At 42.4% G+C, this 26,562-nt stretch overlaps 1 protein-coding gene across 2 annotated transcripts; it reads left to right on the top strand.

Annotated features, from left to right (window-relative positions):
• Positions 1–275: 275 nt before the first annotated feature.
• adat1 (adenosine deaminase tRNA specific 1) lies at positions 276–24,377 on the top strand. 2 transcript variants are annotated; one of them, XM_029668219.2, is made up of 9 exons: positions 276–612; positions 740–808; positions 954–1,008; positions 1,110–1,240; positions 4,840–5,335; positions 5,993–6,138; positions 11,145–11,244; positions 11,449–11,535; positions 23,387–24,377. In XM_029668219.2, exons 1-9 carry the CDS (start codon positions 471–473, stop codon positions 23,517–23,519), a joined length of 1,359 nt encoding a protein of 452 aa, XP_029524079.1. In that variant the 5' UTR covers positions 276–470; the 3' UTR covers positions 23,520–24,377. The 2 variants fall into 2 exon arrangements, with proteins under 2 accessions (XP_029524079.1, XP_029524078.1); XM_029668218.2 differs by having other exon boundaries at positions 4,840–5,464.
• Positions 24,378–26,562: the final 2,185 nt, after the last annotated feature.

Genomic DNA, 26,562 nt, shown 5'->3' with positions numbered 1-26,562 from the left:
TTTACTGCAATACAATGTACAGGAAATTGTGTAGAGTCCAATAAATTATAGAAGTATATACACAAAAACCATTGTTGACCATTTAGGCTTGAAAAAATAAACAAATGAATCACATACCTTGTAGAAATACTTAAAATTATTTGTATGATAACTACAGGTCTATCGATAACTGTACACATTTTCTCCCAAATTATTAATTTACAAAGTATACAGGATTGGACTCTTATTCTGAAGGATTCCATATATCCGTGACCTGGAAGAGATTAACTATTCTTGCCTGCTTCACACGGAGCATGTCTTGTGTGCAAATAAGAATGTGTGTAATGCAATGAATATTGGCTGTATCGTTGAAATACATATATAAGAGAGACTACGAATAACCGTTTTTTATTCACTCTTACGTACCTTCACAACAGGCTGCTGCCACCATAGTTAACCAGATAGCTAGTTTGTTTAAAACTCGCTGCAATATGTGGACCGCCGATGAGATTTCCAAACTGTGCTACCAGCGCTTCAGCGAGTTGCCCAAGAGAGGAAAGCCCGAGCCGGGCAGAGAGTGGACGCTTTTGGCCGCCGTAGTAAAGTGTTCAGTGTCCCCGAATCAAGAGAAAGGTGAAATATAAATGCACGTCGTTAGCTTTGCGTCATCCCCTTCAGTTCATTTTAATACAAATATTGTACTTGATTTTCTACCAGAGTGAATGTCAGTACAATAAAGGCTGTTTTATCTCCTTCACAGTTGAGGAGGAGGTAGTGTCATTGGGAACTGGCACTAAGTGTATTGGGCGCTCAGCCATGAGCTCAAAGGGTTGGTATACACACACACACACACACACACACACACACACACACACACACACACACACACACACACACACACACACACACACACACACACACACACACACAAGGCATAGACAGGTAGTGGCTCACTCACTTTCTCGTCCAATCAGGAGATGTGCTCAATGACAGCCATGCAGAAGTCATTGCCAGGAGGGGTTGCATTAGGTGAGAGTGTGTCATGCATGAGAGCAAGACCTATCGGTGACATTTGTTTGTGTGTATGTATGTTTTACCCATAATAACATAAGCCTACTTTGTTTGTGCAGGTATCTGACTGAGCAGCTGCGATTGGCAGTATGTGGACAAGGCAGCACTGTGTTCTGTCAGGGAGAGGAGATGGGAAAGTGGAAGGTGCAGTCAGGGGTGTCTTTCCTGTTCTTCACAAGTCACACACCATGTGAGTTTGGTTGTTTGACATTTTGTTGTTCATGAGAACTATAGTCCCAGTCAGTATTAAAGTCCAGGTAGCAGATAATGGACCCCATCAGATATTTATGTAATTGGTGCTGTATATTTACGCAATAAGGCCCAAGGAGGTGTGATATATGGCCAATATACCATGGCTAAGGGCTGTTCTTGAGCGCAACGCAGAGTGCCTGGATACAGCCATTAGCCGTGGTACATTGGACATATACCACAAACCCCCAAGGTGCCTTATTGCTATTATACACTGGTTACCAAAAGTAATTAGAACAGTAAAACGTTACAAAGCATACCTGTGGTATATGGTCTGATATTGAACCTTTATTTAAATAGGCAAGTCAGTTAAGAACAAATTCTTATTTACAATGACGGCCAAACCCTGGTGATGCTGGGCCAATTGTGCGCTGCCCCATGGGACTCCCAATCACGGCCGATTGTTATACAGCCTGGATTCGAACCAGGGTGTCTGTAGTGATACCTCTAGCACTGAGATGCAGTGCCTTAGAGGCTACTCGGGAGCCCAAAATACACCACGGCTTTCAGCCAATCAGCATTCAGGGCTCAAACTACTCAGTTTATAATAAGTAGTATACATGGGTTCTAGCTTGAAAAATGATTTGTTACTTGACAATTCATGCTACACGCATATAAAAACAACAAAGACTGCCAGAAAGGCCCAAACGCAAGATCGCAATTTTGATGACTCACACGGTGAGCTTACCGAAGCATACTGTACATGGTAAACTGGTGCGCACCAAATTGTACTTCACGTTTTAGTATGGGAAACGGCTGTGAGGATTTTGACAATATTCACAACATATTGACACAATTACAATCTTTATAGAATAAAATGTAATTTAATCAATTACATGTTATGAGTGAACATTAACAAGCCAGCAGCAGATGAAACAAAGTGAATTATCTCCCTGGTTTTAGCTTGCGGCTATCTGTCTAGATGGCCAGCTTTAGGATATTTACTAGCCCATACCAGTGACAAACTTGGATATGTTATCAACGTATGGCAGTACACATACAAAATCTAGCTCACTTATTTTGCCAGCTAGAAAGGAAACAGACAACTAACTAGCTCCCCCAGCGCCACAGACACCATCCACACACAGAGAGCCCAAGTGCAGACAGCCAGCGGCTTCTTAAACACAACTCATGCGGCAAGCTCCAGAAATGCACTTGTCCAATTGAGCAAAATCCATAATCCACCCCTCTAAAGAGAACCTGGCTCCTTTCTCCGAAATGCCACCAGATCTATGATTGAATACATGGCCGACGCATCTCTGTTTAGCCCGACATCTACACACAATATTTCGGCCACAGGGCTCTTTACAAAAACATTGACCTCCATTGTGACCAAATCTACTCTTTTCCAATAGGCTTGTACTATCTATAGCCCTCAAACTAGATTCTGGACCTCGAAGCCAGTTCTACTGCTTTTTTTCATTGTTCCCCTCTAATCAGGGATTTAGACCTTGGACACCAGGTGGGGGTACAATTGAGTATCAAGTACAACAGAAAACCAGCAGGCGCCGGACCTCGTAGAGTGAGAGTTGAATATCCCTGATCAACAGTATGACAGCACCAGCAGTTAGCTACCAACAGCTGACAGACATGTTAATTTGGTTACTTTAGCGTTAATCAGTGTTATTTAGATGGAAGACGTGAGCTAAATGCAATAGGTCTATAACTTTAGTATTGAGGTAGTAAGATAGCTCTTTCACGTCCCCGGTGAAGCCCTGATATAATGCTCGGTCTCTGCCGGTGCTGCTAGCTGTTTGTAATACTTTATATGCCACGTTGTTGGTATGAGCAGATGCCCAATTCGCCAGCCTAATTCTCACAAATGTATCCCACTTTTTACGAAGTGTTTAATTTGCATGGCCATAGAGGCGTACAGACATTTGCATAACAAGTGTTGCTACACCCTGCTACTAAACAAAGCTTGGCCATCTTGATAAATAAAAATGCAATTGCAAGCTAGCTCCATTAGGTGGCGGGCGAAGTCGGAAAAACGTGAAGTTGATCAATCCCCGTCGAGGGAGGAGCAGTTTTTTTTTGTGTATGACAGTAAAACATTCTTATGATGACTGTAACATGTGTTGGCACCTTCAATTCTTGCACATTTTCTCATAAAAAGTATATTTCAACACTGTCCGCTCAGGCAAATTTTCCGAACTGCTAAACTTGCAACCAGTCAGAACTCCCGTACAAACCCTTCTATCTACGATGTACAAAATATAGCTTACATGTTTTCAACAATGTAAGACAACTGCATCTGTTTTGCCTCATGTTTGCGTGTGCTTTGTTTGTTGCTAAATAACCAACCCGTCTTTTATTTATATATATATATGTGTGTTTTATTACCAATGTAGAAAAGTCTGTATACATAATAAGTACATACATAGACAATGATAACATATGCTAGGGGGTACAACAAATTGCAGATTATACAAAGACCTTAAAAGAAACACACATTGATTGTTTTAACAGCTTTCTTATTAGAAGAATGTAGAATGGTCTTAATGTACTGCTCATTTTCCTTATAGAAAACACAACCAACCTGTCTATGAAGGGTGAGCCTCACTGTGACGCTGACCGTTGTGGCATTGTTTCCAAAGATAAAGCTGATGTGGAGAACACCTCAAACCCAACTTTTAGAACAATATTACAGTACTATAAAACTTTAAGAGTTTGTAATTTGGGAATGTTCTCTCGGGGTGCTGTAAGTTACTATTATATGTGTTTCTGGCATTGAGGAATAGCTGCTACATGTCGTTTAAATAGAATGTTGCGGCCCTGCCCACCTGTGGAGAAAACAACCCATGTTACCCTATTGGCTCACTGCTTGTTTTGGTCAATTACAAGTCTACGTGTAAGAAAAGTGCATGCTTAAAAATGTATTTTCAGCATGGCCTTCTCCCAAGCGTTGTATCTACTTAGAAAAAACAATACTTTTCCTTCCCTCAGTTTCATGACGGTGCAAACGTTAGCCAAGTGAGTGCTAGCTACCGTACCAACCAGAACTTTAAGCTAGCCAAGACCAAAAACACAAACAAACTGACTAGCTATAAAGTTACAACTAGTGAGTGGAGTTGCAAACGGCCTATGCTGAAATAGTTCAATGTCATACCAATGATGCCATGTTTTCCACACATAGCTACGTGTAGTCTACTTGGACACCGGATCCCCACATTTTTCCCTTAAGCCACAGGGCTCTTCTTGCAGAACCTTTTTTGCATGTTTTTTTATTTCTGTAAATAAAATAAATCTACGACAAAGTTGGCTCATTTACAATGAGGGTCAATCAAATTGTATTGGTCACATACATGGTTAGCAGATGTTAATGCGAAATTCTTGTGCTTCTAGTCCCGACAATGCTAACAAGTAATCTAACAATTACAATGGGAAAGAATGTTTGTTTTCCCCAATTTCCAACTGAGGTATGTGTTTGCTAGCATTATATATACATGCATGCATAGTTGACATACCGGTTTCCTATGATGGTTAGAAGTTGTTAGAGCTGATATGCTTAATCAGTATGTTTCGCTGTTATGTCTCCAGGTGGAGATGCCTCCATCATTCCCATGATGATTGAGCGCCAATCCCAACCCTGCCCACCAATAAGGTCAGATGAGATCATCCCCAATGGAACCAATGAAAAAGCAGAAAGAGTGAACCTGAAACGCAGAGCGGGGAGACAGACTGATGGGATCAATAAACATCCTCGATTAGAAGAACCGGAGAAGTCAGAGGATGAGCTACAGTGTGGTGGGAGCCTGGTTGAAAATCTTACTGACAGCCCTGCACAGGCCCCTGCAGAGAGTCTAAGGCCGGAGGGGGAGAATGCGTTGACAAACGTGGTGTTAAAACAAAGGGACAATGTTTTGACACAACAGTCTCTACAGGACATACACCGGACAGGTGCTAAGTGTGTCCCTGGAGGACCAGAGGATCCCCTCCAGCCCGGGTTAGGGTACCACAGTACTGGGCTGCTGAGAGTGAAGCCTGGTAGGGGGGAGCCCACTCTGTCTCTCTCCTGCAGTGACAAGCTGGCCAGGTGGGCAGTGCTAGGTTTCCAGGGTGCACTGCTCTCCCATTACCTACAGGGGGCAGTCTACTTCAGCGCAATAGTGGTGGGGAGATGTCCATACAGCCATCAGGCCATGCAGAGAGCTCTGATCACCAGGTGAACTAGCTACTACATATGGAAAGAGGGATCCCTTAAGGGTTTAGGACTCTGAAAGAGTAAGATTAATGGAAAGTTGAGAGAAGATGTTGAATGTGGAGGTAGGGCAGCTGGGGTATGAGTACAGTTTGTTAGTAAATACAGAGGGTTACAGTTGAGTGGGAGGGACACCAATCTTTAAATTCCCACCATGTCGTCAATGTCCTGTTCGGCCTCTTTGCTGGCATGTGTTGTTTGTGTGAGCCACCCGCTGTGGTTTTGTTGACCACCATCTCTGGTGGCTCATCATGTTACATGGCTGCTCACTAAGCCCTGGTCGTGTGAACTGTAAAGGAGCAAAGCCTATAACCTGTTAATGATATTGCCTTGCAAACTGCCTTTTTTGTCCCATATTTGTGTTTTTATGTTTCTGTTTGGTTGTGTGTGTGAGACAGAGTAGGGAAACAGATAGTGACCTTATTAGTGACCTGTTTAAGCAGATTTTAGTATAACTAGAAGTGATTGATTGGTTCCTCTGTGTTTCTACAGGTGTTCTGAGGTGACAGCCCTGCCTGCTGGCTACACAGTGCAGCCTCCAGAGCTCCTGCAGTCCAGCCTGGAGTTTGCTCACAGCCAGGCACAGACTGAGCACAATCATCAGCCCGGCAAGGGCAGAGTCTCACCTTGTGGCGCAGGTGGGATTTTAAAATATGTTTTTACCCATCTGTAGCTAAAAGGCCCAATGCAGGCTTTTTTTAATGTCAATATCAAAAATTATTTATGTTTAACAATTAAGTACCTTAGTCTAGTAGATGTCCATTAAAATGGGCAAAAATAGCTAACATTTTGGGAGTGGTCTGAGTGGGGAGGGGAAAACCAATTTACCGCATGGTGATGTCACCATGGAAAGCTGAAACTCCCGCCCATGCAAACCTGTTGATTAGAAGTTCCTGATAGTGGTTGGAAATAGAATCTATCAGGAAATAACACTAATAAAAATTAAAAAAAAGTTAGTTTCAGCTGTTGTACAATGTCATGTAAAAAAGAGGAAAAATATATATGTTTGATTGAAATGGGATTTTATTTTTTAGAAATAATACATTTTTCGCTTAGAAAATAGATGTGACAATTGCCTGCTACAGTGCCTTTCCATTTAACGGTCTTGTGACAATTTAAAACAGCTTGATGTAATGACATCACACTAAACAAAAAACTAGAATGTGGATCAAAAATTCCACAGGGCACACCACACAATTTCAACATTGCTAATTGGGGTTATATTTGGTTTACAGATTGTATTTGGAACCCCCTCGCCCCCGTTGCCTCGATGAATTGGTTTGACCTCTCTTTTTTGTTCAGTGCTTTTACAAAGCATTAGTTACACCACTGGTGTTTTAAAATGAAAAAGCACCTGCAAAATAATTTTATCTGTTTTGTTGTGCTGTTAGATTTGTGTCATTATTTCATGTCCGATGGTGTTGGTCCAATGGTGTTGTTAGATATCATTTGAGCTGCGTGTACCATAAGGGAATTCATTATAATTTTACTTTGCTTGTAAGAACCATGATGCGCAATGGCATGTCTGATTAGGCTTTGCTGTAGCGCAGACTCTGTGTAGCCTTCCATCAGCCTACCAAAGGTTGCACCTTAGCAAACAACTGCATGTCCGGTAGCTCGCAGACTGTCAATGAGTAGCTCGCAAGTAGATAGTGAGAAATAATCAGTAGGCCTTATATTACATGATTAAATGTTTAAAAAATCATCCTCCCCATGCTGTTTACAGGCAATTAACACCATTCTGCATTTTTGCCATATATTTTCAGTTACATATTGGGATATTATTTTTGACGGTACAGTGCATTCGGAAAGTATTCAGACCCCTTGACTATTTCTAAATGTTAGTACTTTTACAGCCTTATTCTAAAATGAATTAAATTCTTGTTTTTTTGTTCTCACCAATCTATACAAAATACCCCATGACAAAGCAAAACGGTTTTTATTTATTTTTTGCTAATTTATAAAAATTACACAATTGAAATCACATTTACGTAAGTATTCAGACCCTTTACTGAGTACTTTGTTGAAGCACCTTTGACAGCGATTACAGCCTAAAGTCTTCTTGACGCTACAAGCTTGGGACACCTGTATTTGGGGAGTTTCTCCCATTCTGCTCTGCAGATCCTCTCAAGCTCTGTCATCTCCAGCGATGTTAGATGTTAGATCGGGTTCAAGTCTGGGCTCTGACTGGGCCACTCAAGGACATTCAGAGACTTGTCCTGAAGCCACTCCTTCGTCAAGGATCTCTCTGTACTTTGCTCTGTTCCTCTTTCCCTCGATCCTGACTAGTCTACCAGTCCCTGCCACTGAAAAACATCCCCACAGCATGATGCTGCCATTGCCATTCTTCACCGTAGGGCTGGTGCCAGGTTTCCTATAGACATGACGCTTGGCATTCAGGCCAAAGAGTTCAATCTTGGTTTCATCAGACCAGAGAATCTTGTTTCTCATGGTCTGAGTGTCCTTTAGGTGCCTTTTTGGCTAACTCCAACCAGGTTGTCATGTGCCTTTTACTGAGGAGTGGCTTCCGTCTTGTCAATTTACCATAAATGCCTGATTGCTGGAGTGCTGCAGAGATGGTTCTCCTTCTGGAAGGTTCTCCCATCTCAACAGAGGAACTGTGGAGCTTTTTCAGTGTGACCATCGGGTTCTTGGTCACCTCCCTGACCAAGGCCCTTCTTCCCCAACTGCTCAGTTTGGCCAGGTAGCCAGCTCTAGGAAGAGCCTTGGTGGTTCCAAACTTCTTTCATTGAAGAATGATGGAAGCTACTGTGTTCTTGGGTACCTTCAATGCTGCAGACATTTTTTGGTACCCAATCTGTGCCTCGACACAATCCTGTCTCTGAGCTCTACGGACAATTCCTTCGTCCCCATGGCTTGTTTTTTGCTCTGACGTCTGTGTCTTTCCAAATCATGTCCAATGAATTTAGTTTACCGCAGGTGGACTCCAAGTTGTATTTGTATTCATTATGGATCCCCATTAGCTGCTGCCAAGGTAGCAGCTGCTCTTCCTGGGGTCCAGCAAAATTAAGTCAGTTTATACAATTTTAAAAACATTACATTCACAGATTTCACAACACACTGTGTGCCCTCAGGCCCCTACTCCACCACTACCACATATCTACAGTACAAAATCCATGTGTATGTGTTTGTGTAGTGCGTATGCTATCGTGTGTGTGTGTATGCATGTGTCTGTGCCTATGTGTTACTTCACAGTCCCCGATGTTCCATAAGGTGTATTCATATCTGTTTTTTAAATCTAATTTTACTGCTTGCTTAAGTTACTTGATGTGGAATAGAGTTCCATGTTGTCATGGCTCTATGTAGTACTGTCTGCCTCCCATAGTCTGTTCTGGACTTGGGGACTGTGAAGAGACCTCTTGTGGCATGTCTTGTGGGGTATGCATGAGTGTCCAAGCTGTGCGCCAGTAGTTTAAACAGACAGCTCGGTGCATTCAACATGTCAATACCTCTCATAAATACAAGTAGTGATGAAGTCAATCTCTCATCCACTTTGAGCCAGGAGAGATTGACATGCGTATTATTAATATTAGCTCTCTGTGTACATCCAAGGGCCAGCTGTGCTGCCCTGTTTTGAGCCAATTGCAATTTTCCTACGTTCTTTTTTGTGGCACCTGACCACACAACTGAACAGTAGTCAAGGTGCAACAAAACTAGGGCCTGTAGGACCTGCCTTGTTGATAGTGATTTTAAGAAAGTAGAGAATCGCTTTATTGTGGACAGACTTCTCCCCATCTTAGCTACTACTGCATCAATATGTTTTGACCATGACAGTTTACAATCTAGTGTTACTCCAAGCAGTTTAGTCACCTCAACTTTCTCTATTTCCACATGATTTATTATGAGATGTAGTTGAGGTTTAGGGTTTAGTGAATGATTTGTCCCAAATACAATGCTTGTAGTGTTAGAAATATTTAGGACTACCTTGCCACCCACTCTGAAACTAACTGCAGCTTTTTAAGTGTTGCAAATAATTTCAGTCACTGTAGTATCTGACATGTATGGTGTTGAGTCATCCGTATACATAGATCCATTGGCTTTACTCAAAGCCATTGGCATGTTGTTAGTGAAGATTGAAAAAATGAAGGGGCCTAGACAGCTGCCCTGGGGAATTCCTGATTCTACCTGGATTATGTTGGAGAAGCTTCCATTAAAGAACACCCTCTGTTCTGTTAGACAGGTAACTCTTTATCCATAGTATAGCAGAGGCTGTAAAGCCATAACACACCTATGTTTTTCCAGCAGCAGACTATGATCGATAATGTCAAAAGCCGCTCTGAAGTCTAACAAGACAGATCCCACAATCCTTTTATCATCAGTAATTTATGTAAGTGCTGTGCTTGTTGAATGTCCTTTCCTATAAGCATGCTGAAATGCTGTTGTCAATTTGTTTACTGTAAAATACCATTGTATCTGGTCAAACACCATTTTTTCCCCAGAAGATTACTAAGGGTTGGTAACAGGCTGATTGGTCAGCTATTTGAGTCAGTAAAGGGGGCTACAATGTGATTGTCTGGATTTTTTTTTCTAATTTTGTCTGTCATATTTGAAGAGTACCTATGATGATAATTACAGGCCTCTCTCATCTTTTTAAGTGGGAGAACTTGCACAATTGGTGGCTGACTAAATACTTTTTTGCCTCACTGTATGTATGTATGTATGTATGTATGTATGTATGTATGTATGTATGTATGTATGTATGTGTACATACATACATGCATACATACTGATCATGTGACTCTTAAATAAAGCCCACCTGTGTGCAATCTAACTAATTATGTCACTTCTGAAGGTAATTGGTTGCGCCAGATCTTATTTAGGGGCATCATAGCAAAGGGGGTGAATAGATATGCACGCACCACTTCTCCGTTTTTTTTTTTTTTGTAGAATTTTTAGAAAGAAGTAATTTAAAAGAATGTCACTTAATCAATTCGGACTATTTTGTGTATGTACATTACATGAAATCCAAATCATCTATTTAAATTACAGGTTGTAATACAACAAAATAGGAAAAACGTCAAAGGAGCATAATAATTTTGCAAGGCACTGTATCTATCTCAATTACCTCGTACCCCTGCACATCGTTTCGGCACTGGTACCCAGTGTATATATAAGTTATCATTACTGATTGTGTATCTATTACTTTTATTATTACGTGTTTTATTTTTATATTATTTCTCAATTTCTTTTGTCTGAATTTTTGTAAGGAAGCATTTCACTGTTAATCCACACCTGTTGTTTATGAAGCATGTGACATTTGATTTATAGTTACGTGATGATATCTCTCCGCGTACCTTCAAATGATTTGGCAGTCATTGTTAATTCGAAAATCATAGTTTCCATACTTTTTTAGACCAGTTCTCCTGTAGCTGCTGTTTCAATTACAATGTTTTTTTTGCGATATTGCTTTTGTTGAATTAACCTGGGTCAATGGAAACCTGCCTACTGTCTCAACAGGTGACACCTTGTTCTTCATTCTTCACCCTATTTGTCCTCTGTCATCTCATTTCACCTCATGTGCCCTTTCTAACCAAATGGTTTCTCAGCCTAAGGGTCTTGTCTGTTTTTATGTGATATATTTGCTGATCTACATTGAGTCATGAATGTTCTCTCCTGTTTTCAGCTATCAGCTGGTGCGCTGTGTCGGATCAGCCACTAGATGTCACAGCTAATGGCTATAAACATGGAGTGACCAAGAAGGCTCTGGGCACATCAAAAGCAAGGTAACAGCCAGTACTTTAAAAAAACAAATAGGTTTGTTGTTTAGGCACAAGTTAGAAATATTTTATCTGGCCAGTTCCCTTTTCATGTGTTAACCCAGAATTATGCACCTTTAATGCACAGGCTGCCTCGCTCTCATCACATTGGTATATGTGTTGTGTTAAGTCCCCTGAACTTCAGATTGACGCCTGACTTTGTCTTTTCAGGTCTCTTATTTGCAAAGTGGAACTATTTCATTCTTTCCTGTCACTGCTGGCTGTCACTGACAAGTCCCACCTCCCTGAATCTCTAAGGTAATTGTCCCTCTGAGAAGAACAGATGACTGCCGTCATCATAATGTAATTTCTAAATATCCTGTTCTCAAACACTTATTCTGTTTGATTAGTGGATAGTGTGCTGTCTGAAGTGCCAAAAATATTCTATTAATTCATTTAAAAGGGGTTTCAAATTCCTGCATATGATTTGATATTAGATCAAACATATGTGTGTGTGTGAGAGAATCCATTAACAGCACATTTAAACAACAATACCCAAGGATTCACAGGCATTTAGGGTTTGCTTTGCTTTCCCGTTTTTTATTTTATTTTTAAGTAATTTCAATTTAAGTTACATTTTTCTTTATCCCACTTACATTTATGTATAAAATATTTACCATACATCATAAAAATATTATTTATGTATACTTTGTTCTGATCCAAATCCTGATTTATTAAGTAAAATATCCTTACCATTAAGCTGAAACCTAGAACCAGTTAAAAATAATGCTCAAGATCTGTCCCAAAAAATCTTAGTGCCAATACAATCATAGAAAATTAAACTCCAAGATATTTATTCTATTTGACAAAAAGCACACTTTAAAACAATGTGAATTTAAAATCTTGGAAGTACCTGGTTAACTGGATAAAATAAGTGAATGATTTTAAAAGACACTTCACGGACTTTGTTAGTGACGCAATACTTTCTATTTCAATTCCATACCGCTGGGTGCCTCCCGAGTGGCACAGCGGTCTAAGGCACTGCATCGCAGTGCTTGAGGTGTCACTACAAACCCGGGTTCGATCACAGGCTGTGTCACAGCCGGTCGTGACTGGGAGACCCATGAGGTGGCGCACAATGGGCCCAGCGTTGTCTGGGTTAGGGGAGGTTTTGGCCGGCCAGGATTTTCTTGTCTCATAATCCATGCCATTATTTTAGAGGGCACAGATGCTGAAAAAACAATTAATTAATGAAAATGTGGCGGGCCAGGTGCCTGCAAGATGACTCTTAAGCGAGCAGTGTGTCAAAAAGCAATGCGGCTTGGCAGCGTCGGGTTTCGAAGTATGCATGGCTCTCGACCTTCGCATCTCCCGGGTCCGTAGGGGAGTTGCAGCGATGGGACAAGTCTGTTACTACCAATTTGGATATCACGAAATTGGGGAGAAAAGCAGGCTCGGTACATATCTTCCGAATATCACTATTAGTGCACTTTTTATAATCCTTGAGGCGCACACCATGTAATGGGATGCTAAAACGTAATTCCTCTCATAAACATAATTTCCCTGTCTTTATAAGACTTGTGGGTATTGCATCAAAAAACTATGGCATACTCCTTCACATCACTGGAATTAAATATTTATTAAAAAACTCAACAATTTATACAGTTGTCCATTTTCATTAATTAATTGTTTTTTCAGCATCTGTGCCCTCTAAAATAATGGCATGGATTATACAACAAGAAGAGTAACACAGAACCCAAACCGGCTGCGCGCGTGCGCCATCGTGCATACATTTATTCCCCCCCCCCACTCCAAACGCGATCATGACACGCAGGTTAAAATATCAAAACAAACGCTGAACCAATGACATTAATTTGGGGACAGGTTGAAAATCATTAAACATGTATGGCTAGTTAGCTTGCACTTGCTAGCTAACGTTAATTTGACCTATTTAGCTAACTTGCTGTTGCTAGCTAATTTGTCCTGGGATATAAACATTGAGTTGTTATTTTACCTAAAATGCACGAGGACCTCTATTCCGACAATTAATCCACACATAAAATTGCATCTTTCATTGTATTACCACGACTACCGGCAAAACAGTTCGTCTTTCAATCACCCACGTGGGTATAACCAATGAGGAGATGGGAGAGGCTGGACTTGCAGCGCAATCTGTGTCAGAAATAGGAATAAGTTCTATTTTAGCCATTGGCGTCGCAGAGGATCGTTGGCGCAATAATTGAATAACATGGATTTCTAAATTTATTTTGCGACGCTCGCACACGCGACGTGTCCGGTCTGGTCAGCATGTAAGACTAAAAATGATATCCTGCACACTAACATTATCTAAAAAAAAAAAAAAATGTTTTTTTTTTGTTTTTTTTCCTATTGGAGTGTATCAACACTTGAATTGTTCATGGGAGCAGTATGCCCAATGAGTGCTTTCTATTTTTTAAAGGGTCAAGTTACCAGTTAATACGATTGTAAAAGTTCAAATACATTCACATAGCTATATACGCAACACATACTGCCTCTAAAGTCAGAGCCTCTCCACTGGATAACTCAGACACAGGAAATTATGCAGTGTTGTCGGGGCATGGAGGGTTGAGATGGATGTCCAGGCTGATGAAATGCAGGGTCTAGGCCTCAGAGCCCCGAAGGGCATCTTTACACTAGACTACTTTGACGCCACAAACTAGGTCAATGAGAGATACTTGTGTAGTGTAAAGAGACAGATCTAGATTCAAATCTTTCACTACCTCCGGAGGTAGTGTGGGAGACATCTACGCTAGAGGTTGATTCTGGAACAGGACTCCCGTGGGTCTTGCCGGAATGGGAGTAAAGTTCGGGACAGGATCAACAGTCATAAACAGTTTTTTAAAATATTTTATGGAGCGTTTAATATAGTTTACTAAGTAAAAATGTATTTAAACATGTTTTAATTTCCCCCCTCCCCCTTTAGTTAGCTTACTCTTGCGCACCCTCCTCCAGTTTTAGCCAGTTACTACTTTACCTCAGATGCACAGAGACGTACACAATTCCACATGTCAATATGATGAGTTCATCTGACTCAGGGTGAGTAGAAGGGCTGCCTTCATTGCCAAATTCTCATAATGTGGTTGTCATCATCAGTGTGCGCTGTGCAGAAAACTGTCTCGTGGGTGCTGAGCAGCAGCTACTCACACGCAGAGCGCACTATCAACAGTTTCGTACAGTTATGAAAATTCATGCATTTTTAAAATTGTGTTTTCCAGGCCTGGAAAAGTTCTGGAAAATGATCAAATCCAAAAAGTTTTAGAAAATTCAAGGAAATTTTATATATTTTTTATTTAACCTTTAACTATTTCTGTTAATGTGATTTATTTAGACATCGTTTAAAAATATTGTATCAATAAAAATGTCATATCAACATATCAGCCAGGATCAGCATGACACTTCAGCGCATGTTTGCTCGACGAGTGGGCCGTTGCTCATGGAGAGAGACAGTCGGACATTGCAGCAGCAGGTAGGCCTATAAAATAGGATAGAGAACAGACTAATAACTAGGTAGCCAATTCAAAAACATATATTGTACCCTCAAGTTAACTGTTTAGCTATTATTCGCATGTATTAATGTTTTCATCATTTTACGTCACTCACGGATAAAAGTTTATTCGCTTTTTTTTAACGATTCATATGATTAATTTCAACTACTCTTTTTTTAAAAAAAATTATTTTTATTTCACCTTTATTTAACCAGGTAGGCTAGTTGAGAACAGGTTCTCATTTGCAACTGCGACCTGGCCAAGATAAAGCATAGCAGAGTGAACAGACAACACAGAGTTACACATGGAGTAAACAATTAACAAGTCAATAACACAGTAGAGAGAAAAAAAGGGGAGTCTATATACAATGTGTGCAAAAGGCATGAGGAGGTAGGCGAATAATTACAATATTGCAGATTAACACTGGAGTGATAAATGATCAGATGATCATGTACAGGTAGAGATATTTGTGTGCAAAAGAGCAGAAAGGTAAATAAATAAAAACTGTGGGGATGAGGTAGGTGAAAATGGGTGGGCTATTTACCAATAGATTATGTACAGCTGCAGCGATCGGTTAGCTGCTCAGATAGCTGATGTTTGAAGTTGGTGAGGGAGATAAAAGTCTCCAACTTCAGCGATTTTGCAAATCGTTCCAGTCACAGGCAGCAGAGTACTGGAACGAAAGGCGGCCGAATGAGGTGTTGGCTTTGGGGATGCTCAATGAGATACACCTGCTGGAGCGCGTGCTACGGATGGGTGTTGCCATCGTGACCAGTGAGCTGAGATAAGGCGGAGCTTTGCCTAGCATGGCCTTGTAGATGACCTGGAGCCAGTGGGTCTGGCGACGAATATGTAGCGAGGGCCAGCCGACTAGAGCATACAAGTCGCAGTGGTGGGTAGTATAAGGTGCTTTAATGACAAAACGGATGGCACTGTGATAAACTGCATCCAGTTTGCTGAGAAGAGTGTTGGAAGCCATTTTGTAGATGACATCGCCGAAGTCGAGGATCGGTAGGATAGTCAGTTTTACTAGGGTAAGCTTGGCAGCGTGAGTGAAGGAGGCTTTGTTGCGGAATAGAAAGCCGACTCTTGATTTGATTTTCGATTGGAGATGTTTGATATGGGTCTGGAAGGAGAGTTTGCGGTCTAGCCAGACACCTAGGTACTTATAGGTGTCCACATATTCAAGGTCGGAACCATCCAGTGTGGTGATGCTAGTCGGGCAAGCAGATGCAGGCAGCGATCGGTTGAAAAGCATGCATTTGGTTTTACTAGCGTTTAAGAGCAGTTGGAGGCCACGGAAGGAGTGTTGTATGGCATTGAAGCTCGATTGGAGGTTAGATAGCACAGTGTCCAATGACGGGCCGAAAGTGTATAGAATGGTGTCGTCTGCGTAGAGGTGGATCAGGGAATCGCCCGCAGCAAGAGCAACATCATTGATATACACAGAGAAAAGAGTCAGCCCGAGAATTGAACCCTGTGGCACCCCCATAGAGACTGCCAGATGACCGGACAACATGCCCTCCGATTTGACACACTGAACTCTGTCTGCAAAGTAATTGGTGAACCAGGCAAGGCAGTCATCCGAAAAGCCGAGGCTACTGAGTCTGCCGATAAGAATATGGTGATTGACAGAGTCGAAAGCCTTGGCAAGGTCGATGAAGACGGCTGCACAGTACTGTCTTTTATCGATGGCGGTTATGATGTCGTTTAGTACCTTGAGTGTGGCTGAGGTGCACCCGTGACCGGCTCGGAAACCAGATTGCATAGCGGAGAAGGTACGGTGGGATTCGAGATGGTCAGTGACCTGTTTGTTGACTTGGCTTTCGAAGACCTTAGATAGGCAGGGCAGAATGGATATAGGTCTGTAACAGTTTGGGTCCAGGGTGTCTCCCCCTTTGAAGAGGGGGATGACTGCGGCAGCTTTCAATCCTTGGGGATCTCAGACGATATCAAAGAGAGGTTGAACAGGCTGGTAATAGGGGTTGCGACAATGGCGGCGGATAGTTTCAGAAATAGAGGGTCCAGATTGTCAAGCCCAGCTGATTTATACGGGTCCAGGTTTTGCAGCTCTTTCAGAACATCTGCTATCTGGATTTGGGTAAAGGAGAACCTGGAGAGGCTTGGGCGAGGAGCTGCGGGGGGCCGGAGCTGTTGGCCGAGGTAGGAGTAGCCAGGCGGAAGGCATGGCCAGCCGTTGAGAAATGCTTGTTGAAGTTTTCGATAATCATGGATTTGTCGGTGGTGACCGTGTTCCTAGCCTCAGTGCAGTGGGCAGCTGGGAGGAGGTGCTCTTGTTCTCCATGGACTTCACAGTGTCCCAGAACTTTTTGGAGTTGGAGCTACAGGATGCAAACTTCTGCCTGAAGAAGCTGGCCTTAGCTTTCCTGACTGACTGCGTGTATTGGTTCCTGACTTCCCTGAACAGTTGCATATCGCGGGGACTGTTCGATGCTATTGCAGTCCGCCACAGGATGTTTTTGTGCTGGTCGAGGGCAGTCAGGTCTGGAGTGAACCAAGGGCTGTATCTGTTCTTAGTTCTGCATTTTTGAACGGAGCATGCTTATCTAATATGGTGAGGAAGTTACTCTTAAAGAATGACCAGGCATCCTCAACTGACGGGATGAGGTCAATGTCCTTCCAGGATACCCGGGCCAGGTCGATTAGAAAGGCCTGCTCACAGAAGTGTTTTAGGGAGCGCTTGACAGTGATGAGGGGTGGTCGTTTGACTGCGGCACCGTAGCGGATACAGGCAATGAGGCAGTGGTCGCTGAGATCCTGGTTGAAGACAGCGGAGGTGTATTTGGAGGGCCAGTTGGTCAGGATGACGTCTATGAGGGTGCCCTTGCTTACAGAGTTAGGGTTGTACCTGGTGGGTTCCTTGATGATTTGTGTGAGATTGAGGGCATCTAGCTTAGATTGTAGGACTGCCGGGGTGTTAAGCATATCCCAGTTTAGGTCACCTAACAGAACAAACTCAGAAGCTAGATGACGAAACAAACAATTCACTTTTGCCATTGTATTAGTTGGGATTCGATTCAATCGTGGTGAATTGATTCATGTGAATAAAATATTTGTGAATCACAAACAATTATTTTAGGAAACAAGATTTGATGTAGCCTTTTGGATTATGTGGCTTCTGAACTTGTTTTGTAGATACTTGCAGTTGATTTGGACATCCAATGTATGGGACGTTGCGACTCAATAGATGCCGGTCAGGCTGCAAAGTAAACACTTCTGGTAGCTAAACTTGAAAAGGTACATCCCCTGAAGAAAATGTGTGGGCTTGATTCAGCTGAATAAAAAGATATGTATCCTACCATAGCCATTTGATCTTTGATATATTGAAGGAGCAAATTATTTCAAAAGGCATAAAACGTATTTGGTTGCTATGTTATAGTAAAGGGTGGTCAACCATCCTCCAGGAGAGCTACTGGGTGTGCAAGCTTTTATTCCAGTCCCCCTCCAACAAACCACGTTTTAGAAATGAGCTGCTCAACCGGACCTTGATAAAATGTCTCTGATGTGTTTAAGCAGGGCTTGATCAAAAGCCTGCACACCCAGTAGCTCTCCAGACTGAGGGTTGATCATGTGTTTTATACCGTTGCCTAACAGGCATTCTGATTTCTGGTGGGTTAAGTGCCTTGCAGAACGACAGGAGATGGTACATGGGATCAGAGAGCAGCCTTCCAGTGTTGATTACACATTCCTCTGACTTTTTATATGTACATAAAAAAGTAAGCGCCAATTGTTGGTCATGGAAATTTGGTTAAAAGTAATGGAAAAGTAATGAAATCAGTCAATGTGTATGAACTGGTTTTGACAAGCAGAAGTTACTTTTCGTAGCAGGTTAGGAGAACTTGCACAGCACATTAGAATTAACGTGGCAGGTTAGGAAAAGAGTTAGGGTAAGCTAAAATTGTCCCGTCGTGACTCAAACGTATCTAGTTACAACCAGGCCGGCCCTGATTCTGCATGATGAGCAGGTGACAGACGGACGAGCAGCTAATTTGCTAAGGAAGATATTTCTGATTTCTGTGCGTAAAAAGTAGCAGGGGATGGGAGTGATTTTTATCGGGAGAACACAGGAAAGTTCTGGGGTTATAGGACTGTTGCCGGATTGGGACAGGAATGAATTTTCACTCCTGTGTCATCCTCGAATCTACACCACATACCCCCCTCTGAATAGTACAGTCAACAGCTCTCCCACACCACATGCAAGAATTACCTTAAAACCAGTAGACAGCATTTTTGCTCTGTTATAAGCAGTCTCACATAGCCCTTTACACTCGTAAACCGTGTACGGGTTGAAAATGGCAGATTTGAACATTGATAAGCGCCTAAATTGAACTCAGTGGCTGTACTGTAACATGCTATACACTGCTATTCATGCTTGACCATTTCTACTCCCCTTTCTGGGATGGTTACAAGCCCCCACCCCCTTCGGCAAATCAGATCACGCTTCCATTTTGCGCCTCCCCTCCTACAGACAGAAATTTTAACAGGAAGTACCTGAGGCAAGGACTGTTCGACGTTGGTCAGACCAATCGGAATCTATGCTTCGATCACACGGACTGGGATATGTTCTGGATTGCCTCTGAGAATAGTATGGACCCATACAGGATGTTCAATATCTTCAATATCCCTCTCATCACTCAATACATAGGTTTACCTCCACTGTATTCACATCCTACCATACTTTTGTCTGTACATTATACCTTGAAGCTATTTTAGCGCCCCCAGAAACCTCCTTTTACTCTCTGTTCCGGACGTTCTAGATGACCAATTCGCATAGCTTTTAGCCGTACCCTTATCCTACTCCTCCTCTGTTCCTCTGGTGATGTAGAGGTGAATCTAGGCCCTGCAGTGCCTAGCTCCACTCCTATTCCCCAGTCGCTCTCTTTTGATGACTTCTGTAACCGCAATAGCCTTGGTTTCATGCATGTTAACATTAGAAGCCCCCTCCCTAAGTTTGTTTTATTCACTGCTTTAGCACACTCTGCCAACCCGGATGTTCTAGCCGTGTCTGAATCCTGGCTTAGGAAGACCACCAAAAATTCTGAAATCTCCATCCCTAACAACAACACTTTCAGACAAGATAGAACGGCCAAAGGGGGCGGTGTTGCAATCTACTGCAGAGATAGCCTGCAGAGTTCTGCCCTACTATCCAGGTCTGTACCCAAACCATTTGAACTTCTACTTTTAAAAATCCACCTCTCCAAAAACACCGTTGCCGCCTGCTATAGACCACCCTCTGCCCCCAGCTTTGCTCTGGACACCATATGTGAACTGATTGCCCCCCCCCCCATCTATCTTCAGAACTCTTGCTGCTAGGTGACCTAAACTCGGACATGCTTAACACCCCAGCCATCCTACAATCTAAGCTTGATGCCCTCAATCTCACACAAATTATCAATGAACCTACCAGGTACCACCCCAAAGCCGTAAACACGGGCACCCTCATGGATATCATCCTAACCAACTTGCCCTCTAAATACACCTCTACTGTTTTCAACTAAGATCTCAGCGATCACTGCCTCATTGCCTGCATCCGTAATGGGTCAGTGGTCAAACGACCTCCAATCATCACTGTCAAACACTCCCTGGAACACTTCAGCGAGCAGACCTTTCTCATCGACCTGGCCAGGGTATCCTGGAAGGATATTGATCTCATCCCGTCAGTAGAGGATGCCTGGTTATTTAAAAAAAATGCCTTCCTCACCAAATGAACATGCCCCATTTAAGACATTTAGAACCAGGAACAGATATAGCCCTTGGTTCTCTCCAGACCTGACTGCCCTTAACCAACACAAACATCCTATGGCGTTCTGCATTAGCATCGAACAGCCCCCGTGATATGCTACTTTTCAGGGAAGCTAGAAACCAATATACACAGGCAGCTAGAAAAGCCACGGGCAGCTTTTTCAAGCAGAAATTTGCTTCCTGCAACACAAACTCAAAAAAGTTCTGGGACACTGTAAAGTCCATGGAGAATAAGAACACCTCCTCCCAGCTTCCCATTGCACTGATGATAGGACTCTGTTACCACCGATAAATCCACTATAATTGAGAATTTCAATAACCATTTTTCTATGACTGGCCATGCTTTCCACCTGGCTACCCCTACCTCGGTCAACAGCACTGCACCCCACACAGCAACTCGCCCAAGCCTTCCCCATTTCTCCTTCTCCCAAATCCAGTCCGCTGATGTTCTGAAAGAGCGGCAAAATCTGGACCCCTACAAATCAGCCGGGCTAGACAATCTGGACCCTTTCTAAAATTATCTGCCGAAATTGTTGCAACCCCTATTACTATCCTGTTCAACCTCCCTCTCGTGTCGTCTGCGATTCCCAAAGATTGGAAAGCAGCTGCGGTCATCCCCCTCTTCAAAGGGGGGGACACTCTAGACCCAAACTGCTACAGACCTATATCTATCCTACCCTACCTTTTCTAAGGTCTTCGAAAGCCAAGTCAACAAACAGATTACCGACCATTTCGAATCCCACCATACCTTCTCCGCTATGCAGTCTGGTTTCAGAGCTGGTCATGGGTGCACCTCAGCCACGCTCAAGGTCCTAAACGATATCTTAACCTCCATCAATAAGAAACAATACTGTGCAGCTGTATTCATTGACCTGGCCAAGGCTTTCGACTCTGTCAATCACCACATCCTCATCGACAGACTCAATGGCTTTGGTTTCTCAAATGATTGCCTCGCCTGGTTCACCAACTACTTCTCTGATAGAGTTCATTGTGTCAAATCGGAGGGCCTGTTGTCCGGCCCCTGGCAGTCTCTATGGGGGTGCCACAGGTTTCAATTATTGGACCGACTCTCTTCTCTGTATACATCAATGATGTCGCTCTTGCTGCTGGTGAGTCTCTGATCCACCTCTACGCAGACGACACCATTCTGTATACTTCTGGCCCTTCTTTGGACACTGTGTTAACAACCCTCCAGGCAAGTTTCAATGCCATAGAACTCTCCAGACCGCACCTGACTCTGGAGAGCCTTGCAGGTGCAAGCAGTGCAGTTGCCGTACCCGGCGGTGATACATCCTGACAGTATGCTTTCAATGGTGCATCTGTAAAAGTTTGTGGGTTTTAAGTGACAAGCCAAATTTTTTTTGCCTCCTGAGGTTTAAGAGTCTCTGTTGCGCCTTCTTCACCACACTCTGAGGCGGCAGGTAGCGTAGTGGTTAGGGCGTTGGACTAGTAACCGAAAGGTTGCAAGATCGAATCCCTGAGCTGACAAGGTAAAAATCTGTTGTTCTGCCCCTGATCAAGGCAGTTAACCCACTGTTCCTAGGCCATCATTGTAAATAAGAATTAGTTCTTAACGGACTTGCCTAGTTAAATAAAGGTAAAATATTTATTTTTTAAAACTCTGTCTGGGTGGTCCATTTCAGTTTGTCAGTGATGTGTACACCAAGGAACTTGAAGCTTTCCACCTTCTCCACTATGGTCCACTCAAATCAAATCAAATTTATTTATATAGCCCTTCGTACATCAGCTGATATCTCAAAGTGCTGTACAGAAACCCAGCCTAAAACCCCAAACAGCAAGCAATGCAGGTGTAGAAGCACGGTGGCTAGGAAAAACTCCCTAGAAAGGATCAATGTAGATAGGGAGGTGCACCCTCCGCTGTTTCTTGAATTCCACGATCATCTCCTTTTGTTTTGTTGACTTTGAGTTAGAGGTTGTTTTCCAGGCACCACACTCCCAGAGCCCACACCATCTCCCTGTAGGCTCTCATCATCGTTGGTAATCAAGCCTACTACTGTTGTGTCATCTGCAAACTTGATGATTTGAGTTGGAGGCATGGGTAAAACGGGAGTACAGGAGGGGGCTTAGCACGCACTCTTGTGGGGCTGCAGTGTTGAGGATCAGCGAAGTGGAGGTGATGTTTCCTACCTTCACCACATGGGGTTGGCTGTCAGGAAGTCGAAGGCCCAGTTGCACAGGATGGGGTTGAGACCCATGGCCTCAAGCTTAATGATGAGCTTGGAGGGTACTGTGGCGTTGAATGCTGAGCTATAGTCAATGAACAGTGTTCTTACGTAGGTATTCCTCTTGTCCAGATGGGATAGGGCAGTGTGCAGAGTGATGGCGATTGCATTGTCTGTGGATCTATTGGGGCGGTAAGCAAATTGAAGTGGGTCTAGGGTGGCAGGTAAGGTTGAGATGATCCTTGACTATTCCCTCAATGCACTTCATGATGAATACTTATTGACTGAATACATTTCAGCTTTTTATAAATGAAAAAAACAATTCCACTTTGACATTATGGGGTATTGTGTGTTAAGGCCATTATTAAGACAAAATCAGAATTTAATCAATTTTAAATTCAGGCTCTAACACAACAAAATGTGGGAAAAGCCCAGGGGTGTGTCTTACTTCAGTGTGTCGCTTAGGAGTCACACGATCTGATGTAAGACGATGCCCACAGAGGACAGGAATCCTTGGGGCATGTTTCCACACCCTGGAAAAAATCTTTAATTTCCTCAGTGACAAGGGTTCATTCCACATAAATAGAATGACTCATTATTATTCTATAGTTCATTTATCTAATGTCTTGTGATTTTTAAGAGGTTAATATCCCATGGTAACTGCCATTGAGGTTCTGTGTTTGTTGATTGTGTCTGTAGGGGAAAGGAGCTCCAGACGTACTGGGACTACAAGCAGGTGGCTCAGTCGTACCAGCAGGCCTCGCTGCAGCTGCGCTCACAGGCCTTCCCACTGTGGCTCCGCAGTGATCGCGACCTGCTGCAGTTTCACTGAAACACAGCACAACTGTGTACTAACCAGAAACCGGTTAGTACAGAATGTGTGATTATTAGAGGGAAATAGCCAAAAACATGTGAAAGGACACAAACATACTGTCAGGAAGCATTATTTTACTTCTAGCTGTGTCAAGGAGACCAAATTTGGCAGGACATGCAAAGACATGAGTTTAGAAAGGGCTTGGAGCTCACATAGTCATTATCCCCATGTAGCCAACTCCGATATAAATCACTTGGCTTGGAATGTGTTAAAATTCCACTAGAACAATGCATGACCTGTTTTTCAAATGTATTTATCTGTTCATTCTCATTATGTTCGTGAGATCTGCGTCATAGATTTGTGTGACAGTCTTTGTTCCTGTATGTCCAGAATGTTATGTTATATTATTACAGTATTACTTCTGAATATGTTTCTGTTTTCTGTTGCTAAAAATGGATTGGTTGTTTTGAATGAGTACAGATAGAGTAATTGAGAGTTTTTATTGATTAGGTAGTCCAGCTACCTTTCATATATTCAAAATGTTTGGTATATACTGTCTTTAAAGATAAACAAATCCAACGTTGTTAAATTAAAACAAAAAAAGTTATTACTGTATAACTGATTATCTTTAACTGCTAATAGTACTGCAATAACATTGCCAAACGTATTTTTCCTTTTCCATCCATCACTACCACAGAGAGGCGGCTGCCTACTTAGACTTGATATCATTGGCCACTTTAATGAATAGAACGCTATTCACTTTAATAATGCCACTTTAAGAATGTTTACATATCTCGCATTATGTTCAACTATACATCTCATATGTACAGTTGGAAGTCGGAGTCATTAAAACTCATTTTTCAACCACTCCACAAATTTCTTGTTAACAAACTATAGTTTTTGCAAGTTGGTTAGGACATCTATTTCGTGCATGTCACAAATAATTTTTCCAACAATTGTTTACAGACAGATTATTTCACTTATAATTCACTGTATCACAATTCCAGTGGGTCAGAGGTTTACATACACTAAGTTGACTGTGCCTTTGAACAGCTTGGAAAATTCCAGAACATTATGTAATGCATGGTTTTAGAAGCTTCTGATAGGCTAATTGACATCATTTGAGTCAATTGTAGGTCTACCTGTGGATGTATTTCAAGGCCTTTTGCTTGACATCATGGGAAAATCAAAAGAAATCAGCCAAGACCCCAGAAAAAAAACTGTAGACCTCCACAAGTCAAGTCTGGTTCATCCTTGGGAGCAATTTCCAAACGCCTGAAGGTACCATGTTCATCTATACAAACAATAGTACGCAAGTATAACACCATGGGACCACGCAGCCTTCATACCGCTCAGGAAGGAGACTCGCTCTGTCTCCTAGAGATGAATGTACTTTGGTAAGAGAAGTGCAAATCAATCCCAGAACAACAGCAAAGGACCTTGTGAAGATGCTGGAGGAAAGAGGCACAAAAGTATCTATATCCACAGTAAAACGAGCCCTATATCGACATAACCTGAAAGCCGCTCAGCAAGGAAGAAGCCACTGCTCCAAAACAGCCATAAAAAAGCCAGACTATGGTTTGCAACTGCACATGGGGACAAAGATGGTACTTTTTGGAGAAATGTTCTCTGGTCTGATGAAATAAAAATAGAACTGTTTGGCCATACTGACCATCGTTATGTTTGGAGGAGAAAGGGGGGACACTTGCAAGCCGAAGAACACCATCCCAACCGTGAAGCACGGGGGTGGCAGCATCATGTTGTGGGGGTGCTTTGCTGCAGGAGGGACTGGTGCACTTCACAAAATAAATGGCAACATGAGCAAGGAAAAGTATGTGGATATATAAAAGCAACATCTCAAGACATCAGTCAGGATGTTAAAGCTTGGTCGCAAATGGGTCTTCCAAATGGACAATGACCCCAAGCATACTTCCAAAGTTGTGGCAAAATGGCTTAACCTCTTAAGTCGACCCTCTACTTTTTTGAACATTCTGTTAAAAATCGCGCAACATTTCAGCGCCCTGCTACTCATGCCAGGAATATAGTATATGCATTTGCTTAGTCTGTGTGGATAGAAAACACTCAGACGTTTATAAAACTGGTTAAATCACTGCTGTGGCTTTACCAGAACGGCATTTACATCGAAAAGCACAGGAAAAACTGATCACTGAAAATGGGAAAATATATCCATGCGCTACTTGAACCCATTGATAAAGGTGAACCACAATTAATTGACTGAGGTTGCAGTACCTACAGCTTCCACACGGTGTCTAGAGTCTTGTCATTTCCCTTCGAGTTTTTTCTTGGTCAAACACATGCAGGGCACCGTATCTCCTCAGGTCTAGGACCGGATATTTTCGTTGAGTTTCTAGCCGGACATTTTTCCAGACGGACAGCTAATGATCTTTACATCGCCTCCTGATGAATTTTATCGCTTATTAACGTTTACTAATACCTAAAGTTGCATTACAAACGTATTTCGAAGTGTTTTGTGAAAGTTTATCGTCGACTTTTTGAATTTTAAAAAATGACGTTACGTTTTGAAACAATGTTTTTTAGTTTATCACACAGTCTACATATAACGATATCTAGGCTTTATATGGACCGATTTAATCGAAATAAAGACCCAAATAGTGTTTATGGGACATCTAGGAGTGCCAACAAAGAAGATGGTGAAAGGTAATGAATGTTTTCTATTTTATTGTGCGGTTTGTGTAACGCCGAAATGCTAATTATTTTGTTTACGTCCCCTGCGGGTCTTTTGGGGTGTTACATGCTATCAGATAATAGCTTCTCATGCTTTCGCCGAAAAGCATTTTAAAAATCTGACTTGTTGCCTGGATTCACAACGAGTGTAGCTTTAATTCGATACCCTGCATGTGTATTTTAATGAACTTTTGAGTTTTAACTAATACTATTTGCATTTAGCGTAGCGCATTTGCATTTCCAGAGCTCTAGTTGGGACGCAAGCGTCCCGAGTAGAAGCAAGAGGTTAAGGACAACAAAGTCAAGGTATTGGAGTGGCCATCAAAGGAGGCCTACAAACCTGACTCAGTTACAC

The sequence above is a fragment of the Oncorhynchus nerka genome, linkage group LG9a, assembly GCF_034236695.1.
Source record: "Oncorhynchus nerka isolate Pitt River linkage group LG9a, Oner_Uvic_2.0, whole genome shotgun sequence".
NCBI lineage: Eukaryota > Metazoa > Chordata > Actinopteri > Salmoniformes > Salmonidae > Oncorhynchus > Oncorhynchus nerka.
This window is presented reverse-complemented; position numbering and strand designations above follow the sequence as displayed.

Coding starts and splice junctions, on each gene's coding strand:
- adat1 (XM_029668218.2), top strand. CDS start 471: ATGTGGACCGCCGATGAGATTTCCAAACTGTGCTACCAGCGCTTCAGC. Junction 1,009..1,109: donor GCCAGGAGGGGTTGCATTAG/GTGAGAGTGTGT, acceptor TTGTTTGTGCAG/GTATCTGACTGAGCAGCTGC. Junction 5,465..5,992: donor CAGAGAGCTCTGATCACCAG/GTGAACTAGCTA, acceptor GTGTTTCTACAG/GTGTTCTGAGGTGACAGCCC.